The sequence below is a fragment of the Bombina bombina genome, chromosome 2 (assembly GCF_027579735.1).
Source record: "Bombina bombina isolate aBomBom1 chromosome 2, aBomBom1.pri, whole genome shotgun sequence".
NCBI classification, from domain to species: domain Eukaryota; kingdom Metazoa; phylum Chordata; class Amphibia; order Anura; family Bombinatoridae; genus Bombina; species Bombina bombina.
The window spans coordinates 1,335,229,210-1,335,245,833 of record NC_069500.1 but is presented as its reverse complement, the minus strand read 5'-3'; the positions used below and the strand labels follow the sequence as shown (position 1 = coordinate 1,335,245,833).

General features: G+C 42.2%; 1 protein-coding gene across 1 annotated transcript in view; it reads left to right on the top strand.

The window, feature by feature from the left end:
• The window catches only part of HAUS3 (HAUS augmin like complex subunit 3), a 96,538-nt gene extending 80,679 nt beyond the window's left edge, over positions 1 to 15,859 (top strand). Inside the window, exon 4 of the mRNA XM_053700309.1 lies at positions 15,843 to 15,859. Within this exon, the coding sequence (XP_053556284.1) occupies positions 15,843 to 15,859 (17 nt within the window). The remainder of the gene's footprint in view (positions 1 to 15,842) is intronic.
• The last annotated feature ends 765 nt before the right edge of the window (positions 15,860 to 16,624 follow it).

The window sequence follows — 16,624 nt, the reverse complement described above, 5'->3', positions numbered from 1 at the left end:
CAACAGTTGCCAGCCTTCTAGGTTGGGGTGCAGTCTGGAACTCCCTGAAGGCTCAGGGATCGTGGACTCAGGAGGAGAAACTCCTCCCAATAAATATTCTGGAGTTAAGAGCAATATTCAATGCTCTTCTAGCTTGGCCTCAGTTAGCAACCCTGGGGTTCATCAGATTTCAGTCGGACAACATCACGACTGTGGCTTACATCAACCATCAAGGGGGAACCAGGAGTTCCCTAGCGATGTTAGAAGTCTCAAAGATAATTCGCTGGGCAGAGTCTCACTCTTGCCACCTGTCAGCGATCCACATCCCAGGCGTAGAGAACTGGGAGGCGGATTTTCTAAGTCGTCAGACTTTTCATCCGGGGGAGTGGGAACTCCATCCGGAGGCGTTTGCTCAATTGGTCCATCGTTGGGGCAAACCAGAACTGGATCTCATGGCGTCTCGCCAGAACGCCAAGCTTCCTTGTTACGGATCCAGGTCCAGGGACCCGGGAGCGACGCTGATAGATGCTCTAGCAGCTCCTTGGTTCTTCAACCTGGCTTATGTGTTTCCACCGTTTCCTCTGCTCCCTCGACTGATTGCCAAAATCAAACAGGAGAGAGCATCGGTGATTCTGATAGCGCCTGCGTGGCCACGCAGGACCTGGTATGCAGACCTAGTGGACATGTCATCTCTTCCACCATGGACTCTGCCTCTGAGGCAGGACCTTCTAATACAAGGTCCTTTCAATCATCCAAATCTAATTTCTCTGAGACTGACTGCATGGAGATTGAACACTTGATTCTATCAAGGCGTGGCTTCTCCGAGTCAGTCATTGATACCTTAATGCAGGCACGAAAGCCTGTCACCAGGAAAATCTACCATTAGATATGGCGTAAATATCTTTATTGGTGTGAATCCAAGAGTTGCTCATGGAGTAAGGTTAGGATTCCTAGGATATTGTCCTTTCTCCAAGAGGGTTTGGACAAAGGCTTATCAGCTAGTTCTTTAAAGGGACAGATCTCTGCTCTGTCTATTCTTTTGCACAAGCGTCTGGCAGAGGTTCCAGACGTCCAGGCATTTTGTTAGGCTTTGGTTAGGATTAAGCCTGTGTTTAAAACTGTTGCTCCCCCGTGGAGCTTAAACTTGGTTCTTAAAGTTCTTCAGGGAGTTCCGTTTGAACCCCTTCATTCCATTGATATTAAACTTTTATCTTGGAAAGTTCTGTTTTTGATGGCTATTTCCTCGGCTCGAAGAGTCTCTGAGTTATCTGCCTTACTATGTGATTCTCCTTATCTGATTTTTCATTCAGACAAGGTAGTTCTGCGTACCAAACCTGGGTTTTTACCTAAGGTGGTTTCTAACAGGAATATCAATCAAGAGATTGTTGTTCCATCATTGTGTCCTAATCCTTCTTCAAAGAAGGAACATCTTTTGCATAATCTGGACGTAGTCTGTGCCTTGAAGTTTTACTTACAGGCTACTAAAGATTTTCGTCAAACATCTGCCCTGTTTGTCGTTTACTCTGGACAGAGGAGAAGTCAAAAAGCTTCGGCAACCTCTCTCTCTTTTTGGCTTCGGAGCATAATACGCTTAGCCTATGAGACTGCTGGACAGCAGCCCCCTGAAAGGATTACGGCTCATTCTACTAGAGCTGTGGCTTCCACCTGGGCCTTTAAAAAATGAGGCCTCTGTTGAACAGATTTGCAAGGCTGCGACTTGGTCTTCGCTTCACACCTTTTCAAAATTTTACGAATTTGATACTTTTGCTTCTTCGGAGGCTGTTTTTGGGAGAAAGGTTCTAGAGGCAGTGGTTCCTGCCTTGTCCCTCCCATCATCCGTGTACTTTAGCTTTGGTATTGGTATCCCACAAGTAATGGATGATCCGTGGACTGGATACACTTAACAAGAGAAAACATAATTTATGCTTACCTGATAAATTTATTTCTCTTGTAGTGTATCCAGTCCACGGCCCGCCCTGTCCTTTTAAGGCAGGTCTAAATTTTAATTAAACTACAGTCACCAGTGCACCCTATGGTTTCTCCTTTCTCGGCTTGTTTCGGTCGAATGACTGGATATGGCAGTGAGGGGAGGAGCTATATAGCAGTGGGTGATCCTCTTGCAACTTCCTGTTGGGAAGGAGAATATCCCACAAGTAATGGATGATCCGTGGACTGGATACACTACAAGAGAAATAAATTTATCAGGTAAGCATAAATTATGTTTTTATTTGCCCCTTTTCTGCAAACAGTTCTCTGCATTGAGTCTGCAGGACAGGCAGGAAAGTGGCTGCTAGATCTTGTTCCTTTGAAAGCTGATCCATTGATCATGTCTGGCTTGCTTTTCTTTGCATGTGTTTGCTACAACACAAGCGGACAGCGCCACCTACTGGCTATTTTAATGTATGCATGTGCTAATGCTTTTAATAGCAGTCAATGCTTTTCAATAGCAAAAAAAAGGGCGTTATTCTGAAACGGCGCAAATTGAACCGTCGTAAACCGAGGGCCACCTGTATATATTGTATATATACACACACACAGCCACATATATGTGTGTGTGTGTGTGCGTGTGTGTGTTTATATATATGTCTGTGTATATATATATATATATATATATATATATATATATACACACGTATACACACACATATATGTGTGTGTGTATGTATGTATGTATGTATGTGTGTGTGTATATATATATATATATATATATATATATATATATATATATATATATATATATATATATATATATATATAATATAATGAGAGCCAGTAGGATTCGCACACACTTCCAAATAGGAAATAAATTACTTTGTAATGATAATGTCCGGTGCAATACCTTCTAGGATCACCCTTCAGATCCCCAGACAATAATATGTAGAAAATGAAGGTAGCACACGATTTCTAAGGCAGAACCTTTTATTAGAGCAACGTTTCGGGGCTCCTGTCCCTTTCTCAAGCTAATTTACAACTGACACACACACCCTTTTTAAAGGGTCAAACATAAAACAGGAAACCAATTACAAAGCAGGGGTGTGTCTAGCAGGTGCTTCACATCATCACATATCCTGTGGAAGAAAGAAAAAAGCCAACACATCATTTTTAACCCTTTTCACCCCTTAACAAGAATTGGACAACCTATTAAAAACAATTGCAGCAAGTCACCCACCATATAAACTAAATTGCATCAAACGCAAATACCAAAAAATACAATAAGTCAACAGCGCTTAACTCTAGTGATGATCATTAATTTTATATGTAACATATTAGTTATAACAATGGAAAGAGATCGAACTCCCTGTTTAACCACTTAGGGTGTAGAGTATTAAGAAGCCAAATCCATTTAGCTTCCCTGTTTAGTAAGTCCCTATGCCCTATTTTTTGGAAAACCCAAGGAAGGCACATTTCCTTCTTTGGGGTGCGCACAGTGCAACAATGTGATTAAGGGGGGAGTTATATCACACCCATACACAGGGAGGAAATACCAGATTAAAGGGTATTACACATGTGATTCAGCTTATGTTGTCTATGCGCTTAAGTGTCCCTGTGGGCTATTATATGTCGGTGAGGCCACCCAAAAGATAAGGGACCGCATATGCCAACATAAGTCGACCATACGTAATACTAAAATGTTGCACTTGCCAGTTCCGGCCCATTTCGCAGAAATGGGACATCAGGCTAATCAGCTTAGGTATTTGGTAATAGACAGTGCACCCAAGAGACCCAGGGGAGGTGACAGGCATAGGGACTTACTAAACAGGGAAGCTAAATGGATTTGGCTTCTTAATACTCTACACCCTAAGGGGTTAAACAGGGAGTTCGATCTCTTTCCATTGTTATAACTAATATGTTACATATAAATTAATGATCATCACTAGTGTTAAGCGCTGTTGACTTATTGTATTTCTCTTGTTAAGTGTATCCAGTCCACGGATCATCCATTACTTATGGGATATTCTCCTTCCCAACAGGAAGTTGCAAGAGGATCACCCAAGCAGAGCTGCTATATAGCTCCTCCCCTCACATGTCATATCCAGTCATTCTCTTGCAACTCAACTAAGATGGAGGTTGTAAGAGGACTGTAGTGTTTTATACTTAGTTTATCTCTTCAATCAAAAGTTTGTTATTTTTAAATGGCACCGGAGTGTGCTGTTTATCTCAGGCAGTATTTGGAAGAAGAATCTGCCTGCGTTTTTTCTATGATCTTAGCAGAAGTAACTAAGATCCATTTGCTGTTCTCACACATTCTGAGGAGTGAGGTAACTTCAGAGGGGGAATGGCGTGCAGGTTTTCCTGCAAATAAGGTATGTGCAGTAAAATATTTTTCCAAGGAATGGAATTGACTAAGAAAATACTGCTGATACCGAAGTAATGTAAGTAAAAGCCTTCAATGCAGTAGTAGCGACTGGTATCAGGCTTAGTAATAGAGATACATACTCTCATAAAAATGTGTTTTAAAACGTTTACTGGCATGTTTAATCGTTTTTTAACGAACATGGTGATAAAACTGTAATATTACTATAGCCTTAAATGCAGTGAAAGCGACTGGTATTAGGCTGATTAATAGAGATACATACTCTTATAAAAAATGTGTTTTAAAACGTTTGCTGGCATGTTTAATCGTTTTTTGACATATGTTTGGTGATAAAACTTATTGGAGCCTAATTTTTCCACATGGCTGGCTTAAATTCTACATAGAAACAGTTAACTGAGGTTTCCCACTGTTGTAATAGGAGTGGGAGGGGCCCAATTTAGCGCTTTTTTGCGCAGTTAAAATTACAAAATGATTCATCCAGACTCCCTCAGCAGTCCCATGATTACTACAGGACATCTCTAAAGGGCTAAAAAGACTTCCAAAATCGTTATAGGGAAGGTAATCCACAGATCAGCTGTGGCAGTTTTGTTGTGTCTGTTTTAAAAACGTCTTGTCGTTTTTTGATCTGTTTTTTTGCATTAAGGGGTTAATCATCCATTTGCAAGTGGGTGCAATGCTCTGTTACCTTATTACATATACTGTGAAAATTTTGTTTGATTTACTGCCTTTTTTCACTGTTTTTTCAAATTTTGACAAAATTTGTTTCTCTTAAAGGCACAGTAACGTTTTTTATATTTGCTTGTTAACCTGATTTAAAGTGTTTTCCAAGCTTACTAGTCTCATTATTAGTCTGTTCTAACATGTCTGACATTATGTTTAAAAGCCATGGTGGAACCCCATCTTAGAATGTGTACCAGATGTACTGATTTCATGTTAAACAATAAAGATCATTTCTCCAACATTGGTGTGTCCGGTCCACGGCGTCATCCTTACTTGTGGGAATATCTCTTCCCCAACAGGAAATGGCAAAGAGTCCCAGCAAAGCTGGCCATATAGTCCCTCCTAGGCTCCGCCCACCCCAGTCATTCTCTTTGCCGTTGCACAGGCAACATCTCCACGGAGATGGTTAAGAGTTTTTTGGTGTTTAAATGTAGTTTTTTTATTCTTCTATCAAGTGTTTGTTATTTTAAAATAGTGCTGGTATGTACTATTTACTCTGAAACAGAAAAGGATGAAGATTTCTGTTTGTGAGAGGAAGATGATTTTAGCAGACAGTAACTAAAATCGATTGCTGTTTCCACATAGGACTGTTGAGATGAAGTAACTTCAGTTGGGGGAAACAGTTAGCAGACTTTTCTGCTTAAGGTATGACTAGCCATATTTCTAACAAGACCATGTAATGCTGGAAGGCTGTCATTTCCCCTCATGGGGACCGGTAAGCCATTTTCTTAGTCAAGCAAACAGAATAAAGGGCTTAATATGGGCTATAAAACTGGTAGACACTTTTATGGGCTAAATCGATTGCTTTATTTGGGCATTTTATACATGTTTATACTGATAATTCACATTTATAAACTTGGGGAACGTTTTTTAACGGCAGGCACTATTTTAGACACCTTTTTCAGTCAGGGGGCCTTCCTAGTTGTAGACTGAGCCTCATTTTCGCGCCATTACTGCGCAGTTGTTTTTTGAGAGCAAGACATGCAGATGCATGTGTGAGGATCTGAAAGTAGCTGGAAAAGTTTCTAGAAGGCGTCACTTGGTATCGTATTCCCCTCTGGGCTTGGTTAGGTCACAGCAAAGGCTATAGCTGGGACTGTATAGGGGTTAAATTTGTAAACGGCTCCGGTTCCGTTATTTTAAGGGTTAAAGCTCTGAAAATTGGTGTGCAATACTCTTAATGCTTTAAGACACTGTGGTGAAATTATGGTAATTTTTGAACAATTCCTTCATACTTTTTCACATATTCAGTAATAAAGTGTTTTCTGTTTAAAATTTAAAGAGACAGTAACGGTTTTGTTTTAAAAGTTTTTTGTGCTTTATTGACAAGTTTAAGCCTGTTTAACATGTCTGTGCCTTCGGATAAGCTATGTTCTATATGTATGAAAGCCAATGTGTCTACCCATTTAAATTTATGTGATAATTGTGCCATAGCGTCCAAACAAAGTAAGGACAGTACTGCCACAGATAATGAAATTGCCCAAGATGATTCCTCAGATGAGGGGAGTAAACATGATACTACATCATCTCTTACTGTGTCTACACCAGTTTTGCCCACGCAGGAGGCCCCTAGTACATCTAGCACGCCAATGCTTATTACCATGCAACAATTGACGGCTGTAATGGATAACTCCATAGCAAATATTTTATCCAAAATGCCTACATATCAGAGAAAGCGCGATTGCTCTGTTTTAAACACTGAAGAGCAGGAGGGCGCTGATGATAATTGTTCTGTCATACCCTCACACCAATCTGAAGTGGCCAGGAGGGAGGTTTTGTCAGATGGGGAAATTTCAGATTCAGGAAAAATTTCTCAACAAGCTGAACCTGATGTTGTGACATTTAAATTTAAATTAGAACATCTCCGCGCACTGCTTAAGGAGGTGTTATCTACTCTGGATCATTGTGACAACTTGGTCATTCCAGAGAAATTATGCAAGATGGACAAGTTCCTAGAGGTTCCGGTGCACCCCGACGCTTTTCCTATACCCAAGCGGGTGGCGGACATAGTGAATAAGGAGTGGGAAAAGCCCGGCATACCTTTTGTTCCCCCCCCCTATATTTAAGAAATTATTTCCTATGGTCGACCCCAGAAAGGACTTATGGCAGACAGTCCCTAAGGTCGAGGGGGCAGTTTCTACTCTAAACAAGCGCACTACTATTCCTATCGAGGATAGTTGTGCTTTCAAAGATCCTATGGATAAAAAATTGGAGGGTTAAAAAGATTTTTGTACAGCAAGGTTACCTTCTACAACCCATTTCGTGCATTGTTCCTGTCACTACAGCAGCGTGGTTCTGGTTCGAGGAACTAGAAAAGTCGCTCAGTAGAGAGACTCCATATGAGGAGGTTATGGACAGAGTTCACGCACTTAAGTTGGCTAACTCTTTTATTTTAGATGCCGCTTTGCAATTAGCTAGATTAGCGGCGAAAAATTCAGGGTTTGCAATCGTGGCGCGCAGAGCGCTTTGGCTAAAGTCTTGGTCAGCGCATGTGTCATCCAAGACATAATTGCTTAACATCCCTTTCAAAGGTAAAACTCTATTTGGACCAGAATTGAAAGAGATTATCTCAGACATCACTGGGGGAAAGGGCCACGCCCTTCCAAAAGATAGGCCTTTCAAGGCCAAGAATAAGTCTAATTTTCGTTCCTTTCGCAATTTCAGGAACGGACCGGCCTCTAATTCTGCATCCTCTAAGCAAGAGGGTAATGCCTCACAACCCAAACCAGCCTGGAAACCGATGCAAGGCTGGAACAAGGGTAAGCAGGCCAAGAAGCCTGCTGCTGCTAACAAAACAGCATGAAGGAGTAGCCCCCGATCCGGGACCGGATCTAGTAGGGGGCAGACTCTCTCTCTTTGCTCAGGCTTGGGCAAGAGATGTTCAGGATCCCTGGGCACTAGAAATAGTTTCTCAGGGTTATCTTCTGGAATTCAGGGAACTACCCCCAAGGGGAAGGTTCCACATGTCTCACTTATCCTTAAACCAAATAAAGAGACAGGCGTTCTTACATTGTGTAGAAGACCTGTTAAAGATGGGAGTGATACACCCAGTTCCAATAAAGGAACAAGGAATGGGATTTTATTCAAATCTGTTCGTAGTTCCCAAAAAAGAGGGAACTTTCAGACCAATTTTGGATTTGAAGATCCTAAACAAATTTCTCAGGGTACCATCGTTCAAAATGGAAACCATTCGAACGATTCTACCCACTATCCAGGAAGGTCAATTTATGACTACCGTGGATCTAAAGGATGCGTACCTACATATTCCTATCCACAAAGAACATCATCAGTTCCTAAGGTTCGCCTTTCTGGACATACATTACCAGTTTGTGGCCCTCCCATTCGGGTTAGCCACTGCTCCAAGGATTTTCACAAAGGTACTAGGGTCCCTTCTAGCGGTTCTAAGACAGAGGGGCATTGCAGTAGTACCTTACTTGGACGACATCCTGATTCAAGCGTCGTCCCTGTCAGAAGCAAAGGCTCATACAGACATTGTTCTGGCCTTTCTCAGATCACACGGATGGAAGGTGAACATAGAAAAAAGTTCTCTGTCTCCGTCAACAAGAGTTCCCTCTTGGGAACAATAATAGATTCCTTAGAAATGAGGATTTTTCTGACAGAGGTCAGAAAGTCAAAACTTCTAAGCACTTGTCAAGTTCTTCATTCTGTTCCACGTGCTTCCATAGCGCAGTGCATGGAAGTAGTAGGGTTGATGGTTGCAGCAATGGACATAGTTCCTTTTGCACGAATTCATCTAAGACCATTACAACTGTGCATGCTCAAACAGAGTGGGGACTATACAGACTTGTCTCCAATGATTCAAGTAGATCAGAAGACCAGAGATTCACTCCGTTGGTGGCTGACCCTGGACCATCTATCCCAGGGAATGAGCTTCCGCAGACCAGAGTGGGTCATTGTCACGACCGACGCCAGTCTAGTGGGCTGGGAATCCCTGAAAGCTCAGGGACTATGGTCTCGGGAAGAGTCTCTTCTCCCGATAAACATTCTGGAACTAAGAGCGATCTTCAATGCTCTCAGGGCTTGGCCTCAGCTAGCAAAGGCCAGATTCATAAGATTCCAATCAGACAACATGACGACCGTTGCGTATATCAATCATCAGGGGGGAACAAGGAGTTCCCTGGCGATGAAAGAAGTGACCAAAATAATTCAATGGGCGGTGGATCACTCCTGCCACCTGTCTGCGATCCACATCCCAGGTGTGGAAAACTGGGAGGCGGATTTTCTGAGTCGTCAGACATTCCATCCGGGGGAGTGGGAACTCCACCCGGAGATCTTTGCCCAACTAACTCAATTATGGGGCATTCCAGACATGGATCTGATGGCGTCTCGTCAGAACCTCAAGGTTCCTTGCTACGGGTCCAGATCCAGGGATCCCAAGGCGACTCTAGTAGATGCACTAGTAGCACCTTGGACCTTCAACCTAGCTTATGTATTTCCACTGTTTCCTCTCATTCCCAGGCTGGTAGCCAGGATCAAACAGGAGAGGGCCTCTGTGATCTTGATAGCTGCTGCGTGGCCACGCAGGACTTGGTATGCAGACCTGGTGAATATGTCATCAGTTCCACCATGGAAGCTACCTTTGAGACAGGACCTTCTTGTTCAGGGTCCATTCGAACATCCAAATCTGGTCTCCCTCCAGCTGACGGCTTGGAGATTGAACGCTTGATTCTATCAAAGCGTGGGTTTTCAGATTCTGTGATTGATACTCTGGTTCAGGCCAGAAAACCGGTAACTAGAAAGATTTACCATAAAATATGGAAAAGATATATCTGTTGGTGTGAATCCAAAGGATTCCCATGGAATAAGATAAAAAATTCCTAAGATTCTCTCCTTTCTACAAGAAGGTTTGGAGAAAGGATTATCTGCAAGTTCTCTAAAGGGACAGATCTCTGCTTTATCTGTCTTACTACACAAAAGACTGGCAGCTGTGCCAGATGTTCAAGCATTTGTTCAGGCTCTGGTTAGGATCAAGCCTGTTTACAGACCTTTGACTCCTCCCAGGAGTCTAAATCTAGTTCTTTCAGTTCTTCAAGGGGTTCCGTTTGAACCTTTACATTCCATAGATATTAAGTTACTATCTTGGAAAGTTTTGTTTTTGGTTGCTATTTCTTCTGCTAGAAGAGTTTCAGAGTTATCTGCTCTGCAGTGTTCTCCGCCCTATCTGGTGTTCCATGCAGATAAGGTGGTTTTGCGTACTAAGCCTGGTTTTCTTCCAAAGGTTGTTTCTAACAAGAATATTAACCAGGAGATAGTTGTACCTTCTTTATGTCCGAATCCAGTTTCAAAGAAGGAACGTTTGTTACACAATTTGGACGTAGTCTGTGCTCTAAAATTCTATTTAGAGGCTACAAAAGATTTCAGACAAACATCTTCTTTGTTTGTTGTCTATTCTGGTAAAAGGAGAGGTCAAAAAGCGACTTCTACCTCTCTTTCCTTTTGGCTTAAAAGCATCATCCGATTGGCTTATGAGACTGCCGGACGGCAGCCTCCTGAAAGAATCACAGCTCACTCCACTAGGGCTGTGGCTTCCACATGGGCCTTCAAGAACGAGGCTTCTGTTGACCAGATATGTAAGGCAGCGACTTGGTCTTCACTGCACACTTTTGCCAAATTTTACAAATTTGATACTTTTGCTTCTTCAGAGGCTATTTTTGGGAGAAAGGTTTTGCAAGCCGTGGTGCCTTCCATTTAGGTAACCTGATTTGCTCCCTCCCTTCATCCGTGTCCTAAAGCTTTGGTATTGGTTCCCACAAGTAAGGATGACGCCGTGGACCGGACACACCAATGTTGGAGAAAACAGAATTTATGCTTACCTGATAAATTACTTTCTCCAACGGTGTGTCCGGTCCACGGCCCGCCCTGGTTTTTTAATCAGGTCTGATGAATTATTTTCTCTAACTACAGTCACCACGGTACCATATGGTTTCTCCTATATTTTTCCTCCTGTCCGTCGGTCGAATGACTGGGGTGGGCGGAGCCTAGGAGGGACTATATGGCCAGCTTTGCTGGGACTCTTTGCCATTTCCTGTTGGGGAAGAGATATTCCCACAAGTAAGGATGACGCCGTGGACCGGACACACTGTTGGAGAAAGTAATTTATCAGGTAAGCATAAATTCAGTTTTTTTGTCTTTAAAAAAATTATCACCAGAGGATTCTGTCGAGGGGGAAGTTATGCCGACTAACTCTCCCCACGTGTCAGACCCTTTGACTCCCGCTTTAGGGACTCACGCTCAAATGGCGCCAAGTACATTAAGGGCGCCCATAGCGTTTATTTTACCAGAGAATTCTGTTGAGGGGGAAGTTATGCCGACTAACTCTCCCCACGTGTCAGATTCTTCGACTCCCGCTTCAGGGACTCACGCTCAAATGGTGCCAAGTACATAAAGGGCGCCCATAGCGTTTATTTTACAAGACATGGCAAAGGTTGTGAATAATACACTGGCAGCGGTATTAGTCAGACTACCTGAAATTAAAGGAAAGCAAGATAGCTCTGGGGGTAGATACAGAGCATTCATATGCGTCAAGAACCATGTCTGATACTGCTTCACAATATGTAGAAGCTGAGGGGAGCTTCAGTCTGTGGGTGATATTTTGACTCAGGGAAAATGATTTAACCTGATTGCGATATTTCTACATTTAAAATTTATGCTTGAGATCCTCCACTTGTTGCTCAGGGAGGTTTTAGCGGCTCTGAATGACTGTGTTACAATCACAGTGCCAGAGAAATTGTGTAGACTGAATAAATACTATGCAGTGCCGGTGTGTACTGATGTTTTTCCAATACCTAAAGAGGTTTACAGAAATTATTAATAAGGAATGGGATAGACCTGGTGTGCCGTTCTCTTCCCCTCCTATTTTTAGAAAAATGTTTCTAACAGATGCCACCAAACAGGACTTATGGCAGACAGTCCCTAAGGTGGAGAGAAGAGTTTCTACTCTAACTAAGCGTACCACTATCCCTGTCGAGGACAGTTGTGCTTTTTTAGATCCAATGGATAAAAAATTAGAGGGTTACCTTAGGAAAATGTTTATTTAACTAAGTTTTTTTATCCTGCAGCCCTTTGCATGCATTGCCTTTGTCACTGCTGCTGCAGCGTTCTGGTTGGAGTCTCTGGATGAGGCTTTACAGGTAGCGACTCCATTTGATGAATACTTGACAAGCTTAGAGCATTTAAGCTAGCCAAATCCTTGTTTCTGATGCCTTGTTTTTCTTGACTAAACTAACGGCTAAGAATTCTGTTTTTACTATGCTGGCGCGCACAGCGCTATGGCTTATATTATGATCAGCTGTCGTGACTTTACTAAATAAGCTACTTAACTTCCCTTCAAGGGGCAGACCCTATTCGGCCCTGGTTTGAAGGAGATTATTGCTAATATCACTGGAGGAAAAGGTAATGCCGTTCCTCAGGACAGGTCCAAATCAAGGGCCAAAAAGTCTAATTTTCATGCCTTTCGAAACTTCAAGGCAGGCGTGGCATCAATTTCCTCTAAGGCAAATCAAGAGAGAACTTGTGCTCAGTCCAAGACGGTCTGGTGACAACCGGACCTGGAACAAAGATAAGCAGGCCAAGGAGCCTGCTGCTGCCTTTAAGACAGCATGTAGAACGGCTCCCTATCCGGTAACGGATCCTGTAGGGGGCAGACTTTCATTTTTTGCCCAGGCGTGGGCGAGAGAGAGAGAGGCCCAGGATCCCTGGGCATTGGAAATTTTATTCCAGAGATATCTTCTGGATTTCAAAGCTTTTCCCCCCCAAAAAAGGGGAGATTTTTCCTTTCACAATTATCTGCAGACCGGATAAAGAAAGAGGCATTCTTACTCTGTGTACGAGACCCATCCAGTTCCAAGGGAGGAACAGGGATAGAATTTTTACTCAAGTCTGTTTGTGGTTCCCAAGGAGAGGGAACCTTCAGATCTATTTTGGATCTAAAGATCTTAAACCAATTCCTTAGATTCCATCATTTAAGTTGGAAACTATTCGTACCATTTTAACTATGATCCAGGAGAGTCAATAGAGGACTACAATGGTTTTGAAGGATGCTTATTCTCACATTACGATGCATAAAGATCACCATCGTTTTTCATGTTTGCCTTTCTAGACAGGCATTACCAGTTTGTAGCTCTTTCCTTTGGGTTAACTACAGCCCCAAGAATCTTTATGGAGGTTCTGGGGTCGCTCTGGCGGTCCTTAGACCGCGGGGCATAAAAATGGCCCCTTATTTATACGACATCCCGATGCAGGCGTCAAACATCCAAGTTGCCAAGTTTCATACGGACGTAGTAATGGCATTTCTGAGATCGCATGGGGTTTCCCTCCTAGGGTTTCTGATAGAAAATTTACCTGACGGAGTCAAGGTTGTCAAAGTTTCTAAATTTCTGCCGTGTTCTTCATTCCATCCGCACCCTTTGGTGGCTCAGTACATGAATGTAATCGGCTTAATGGTAGCGGCAAGGGACATAGTATCGTTTGCACGCCTACTTTTCTGATCGCTGCAACTATGCATGCTCAGTCAGAGGAACGGGGATTACACAGATTTGTTCTCCTGTTAAATCTGGACCAAGAGATCAGAGATTCTCTTCTCTGGTGACTATCTCGGGTCCATCTGTCCAAGGGTATGACCTTCCGCAGGTCAGATGGGACAATTGTTACAACAGATGCCAGCCTTTTAGGTTGGGATACAGTCTGGAACTCCCTGAAGGCTCAGGGATAGTGGACTCAGGAGGAGTTCCTCCTTCTAATGAATATTCTGGAACTGGGAGCGATATCCCATACTCTTCAGACTTGGCCTCAGTTAGCAACTCTGAGGTACATCATATTTCAGTCGGACAATATCACGACTGTGGCTTAGATCAACCATCAAGGGGGAACTGAAGTTCCCTAGCGATGTTAGAAGTTTTAAAATAATTCTCTGGACAGAGACTCACTCTTGTCTATCATATCCCAGGTGTTGAGAACTGGGAGACGGATTTTCTAAGTCGTCAGACTTTTCATCCGGGGGAGTGGGAATTCCCTCCGGAGGGGTTTGTACAAAATCAAGCATGAGAGTGCTTTGGAGTTTTTTGACAGCGCCTGCGTGGCCATGCAGGACCTGGTATGCAGATCTGGTGGACATGTCATCTTTTCCACCACGGTCTCTGCTTCTGAGACAGGACCCTCTACCTCAGGGTCCTTTCAATCAGCTAAATATATCTAGTCCGAGTTGGACTGCCTGGAGACTGAACGTTTGATGTTATCAAAGCATGGTTTCTCCGAGTCAGTCATTGATACCTTAATACAGGCATGAAAGCCTGTCTCTAGGAAAATTTAACATAGATATGGTGTAAATATCTTATTGTTATGAATCCAAGGGTTACTCATGGAGTAAAGTCTGGATTCCCAAGATATTATCTTTTCTCCAAGATGATTTTGAGAAAGGATGGTCAGCTAGTTCCTTAAAAGGACAGATTCTACTGTCTATTCTTTTGCACAAGCGTCTGGCAGGTATTCTAGACGTTCAGGCTTTTGGTCAGGCTTTGGTTAGAACCAAGCCTGTGTTTAAAACTGTTGCTTCTCCATGGAGCTTAAACCTGGTTCTTAAGGTTCTTCTAGGAGTTCCGTTTGAACTTTTTCATTCCATAGATATCAAACTTTTATCTTGGAAAGTTCTTTCTTGGTAGATATTTCCTCGGCTCATAGAGTCTCCGAGTTATCTGCGTTACAATGTGATTCTCCTTATCTGGTCCTCCGTACGGATAAGGTAGTCCTACGTACCAACCTGGGTTTTTACCTAAGGTGGTATCTAACAAGAATATCACTCAAGAGATTGTTGTTCCGTTCTTGTATCCTAATCCTTCTTCAAAGAAGGAACGTCTATTACATAATTTGGACGTGGCTCGTGCTTTAAAGTTTTTCTTACAAGCTACTACAGATTTTCATCAAACATTCACCTTGTTTGTTGTCTATTCTGGACAGTGGAGAGGTCAAAAGACTTCAGCAACCTATCTGTCCTTTTTGGTTAAAAAGCATAATTCTTTTAACTTACGAGACTGCTAGACAGCAGCCTTCTGAAGAGATTACAGCTCATTCTACTAGAGCTGTGGTTTTCACTTGGGCCTTTTTAGAAGGAGGCTTCTGTTGAATAGATTTACAAGACGGAGTCTTGGTCTGCGCTTCATACTTTTTTAAATTTAACAAATTTGATACTTTGCTTCTTCGGAGGCTATTTTTGGGAGAAAGGGTTTTTTACAGGCAGTGGTCACTTCCGTTTAAGTACCTGCCTTGTCCCTCCCATCATCCGTGTACTTTAGCTTTGGTATTGGTATCCCATAAGTAATGGATGATCCGTGGACTGGATACACTTAACAAGAGAAAACATAATTTATGCTTACCTGATAAATTTATTTCTCTTGTAGTGTATCCAGTCCACGGCCCGCCCTGTCCTTTTAAGGCAGGTCTAAATTTTAATTAAACTACAGTCACCACTGCACCCTATGGTTTCTCCTTTCTTGTCTTGTTTCGGTCGAATGACTGGATATGACATGTGAGGGGAGGAGCTATATAGCAGCTCTGCTTGGGTGATCCTCTTGCAACTTCCTGTTGGGAAGGAGAATATCCCATAAGTAATGGATGATCCGTGGACTGGATACACTACAAGAGAAATAAATTTATCAGGTAAGCATAAATTATGTTTTTTTGGTATTTGCGTTTGATGCAATTTAGTTTATATGGTGGGTGACTTGCTGCAATTGTTTTTAATAGGTTGTCCAATTCTTGTTAAGGGGTGAAAAGGGTTAAAGATGATGTGTTGGCTTTTTTCTTTCTTCCACAGGATATGTGATGATGTGAAGCACCTGCTAGACACACCCCTGCTTTGTAATTGGTTTCCTGTTTTATGTTTGACCCTTTAAAAAGGGTGTGTGTGTCAGTTGTAAATTAGCTTGAGAAAGGGGCAGGAGCCCCGAAACGTTGCTCTAATAAAAGGTTCTGCCTTAGAAATTGTGTGCTACCTTCATTTTCTACATATTATTGTGTGTGTATATATATATATATATATATATATATATATATATATATAATTAGGGCTGCAACAACTAATCGGTAAGATTGATCATAAAAATAGTTGTCAAAGAATCTCATTATCAATTAGGTGGTCAGCAATTAGTTGGTTAATTGCACAGCACCAGCTGCTTCAATCCGATGAACTCCTGCACATGGTGTTGTGCAATTTTTTTTATTTATTATTTTTTTTTTTCTATCCGATTAATCGGATGATTATTGTCCGATTGATTAAAGCAGCTGGTGCTGTGCAACTGACCAGCTAATCACAGACCACCTAATTGATAATGAGATTTGTTGACAACTATTTTTATGATCAAACTTACCGGTTAGTTGTTGCAGCCCTAATATATATATATATATATATGTATATACACACTCATTCACTTCAAATGCAGAATTCTGAAATGTTGCCATTGTGGAGTAATTAAACACATTTTAAATGGGCTAGTGCTTCAGTGTAACAACCTATTTAAAACTATTACATTTCAGAATGACCTGCAGAATTTTTTTTCACCCAAAAAATATCTCATTGCAGAAAGTGGGAGAAAAAGT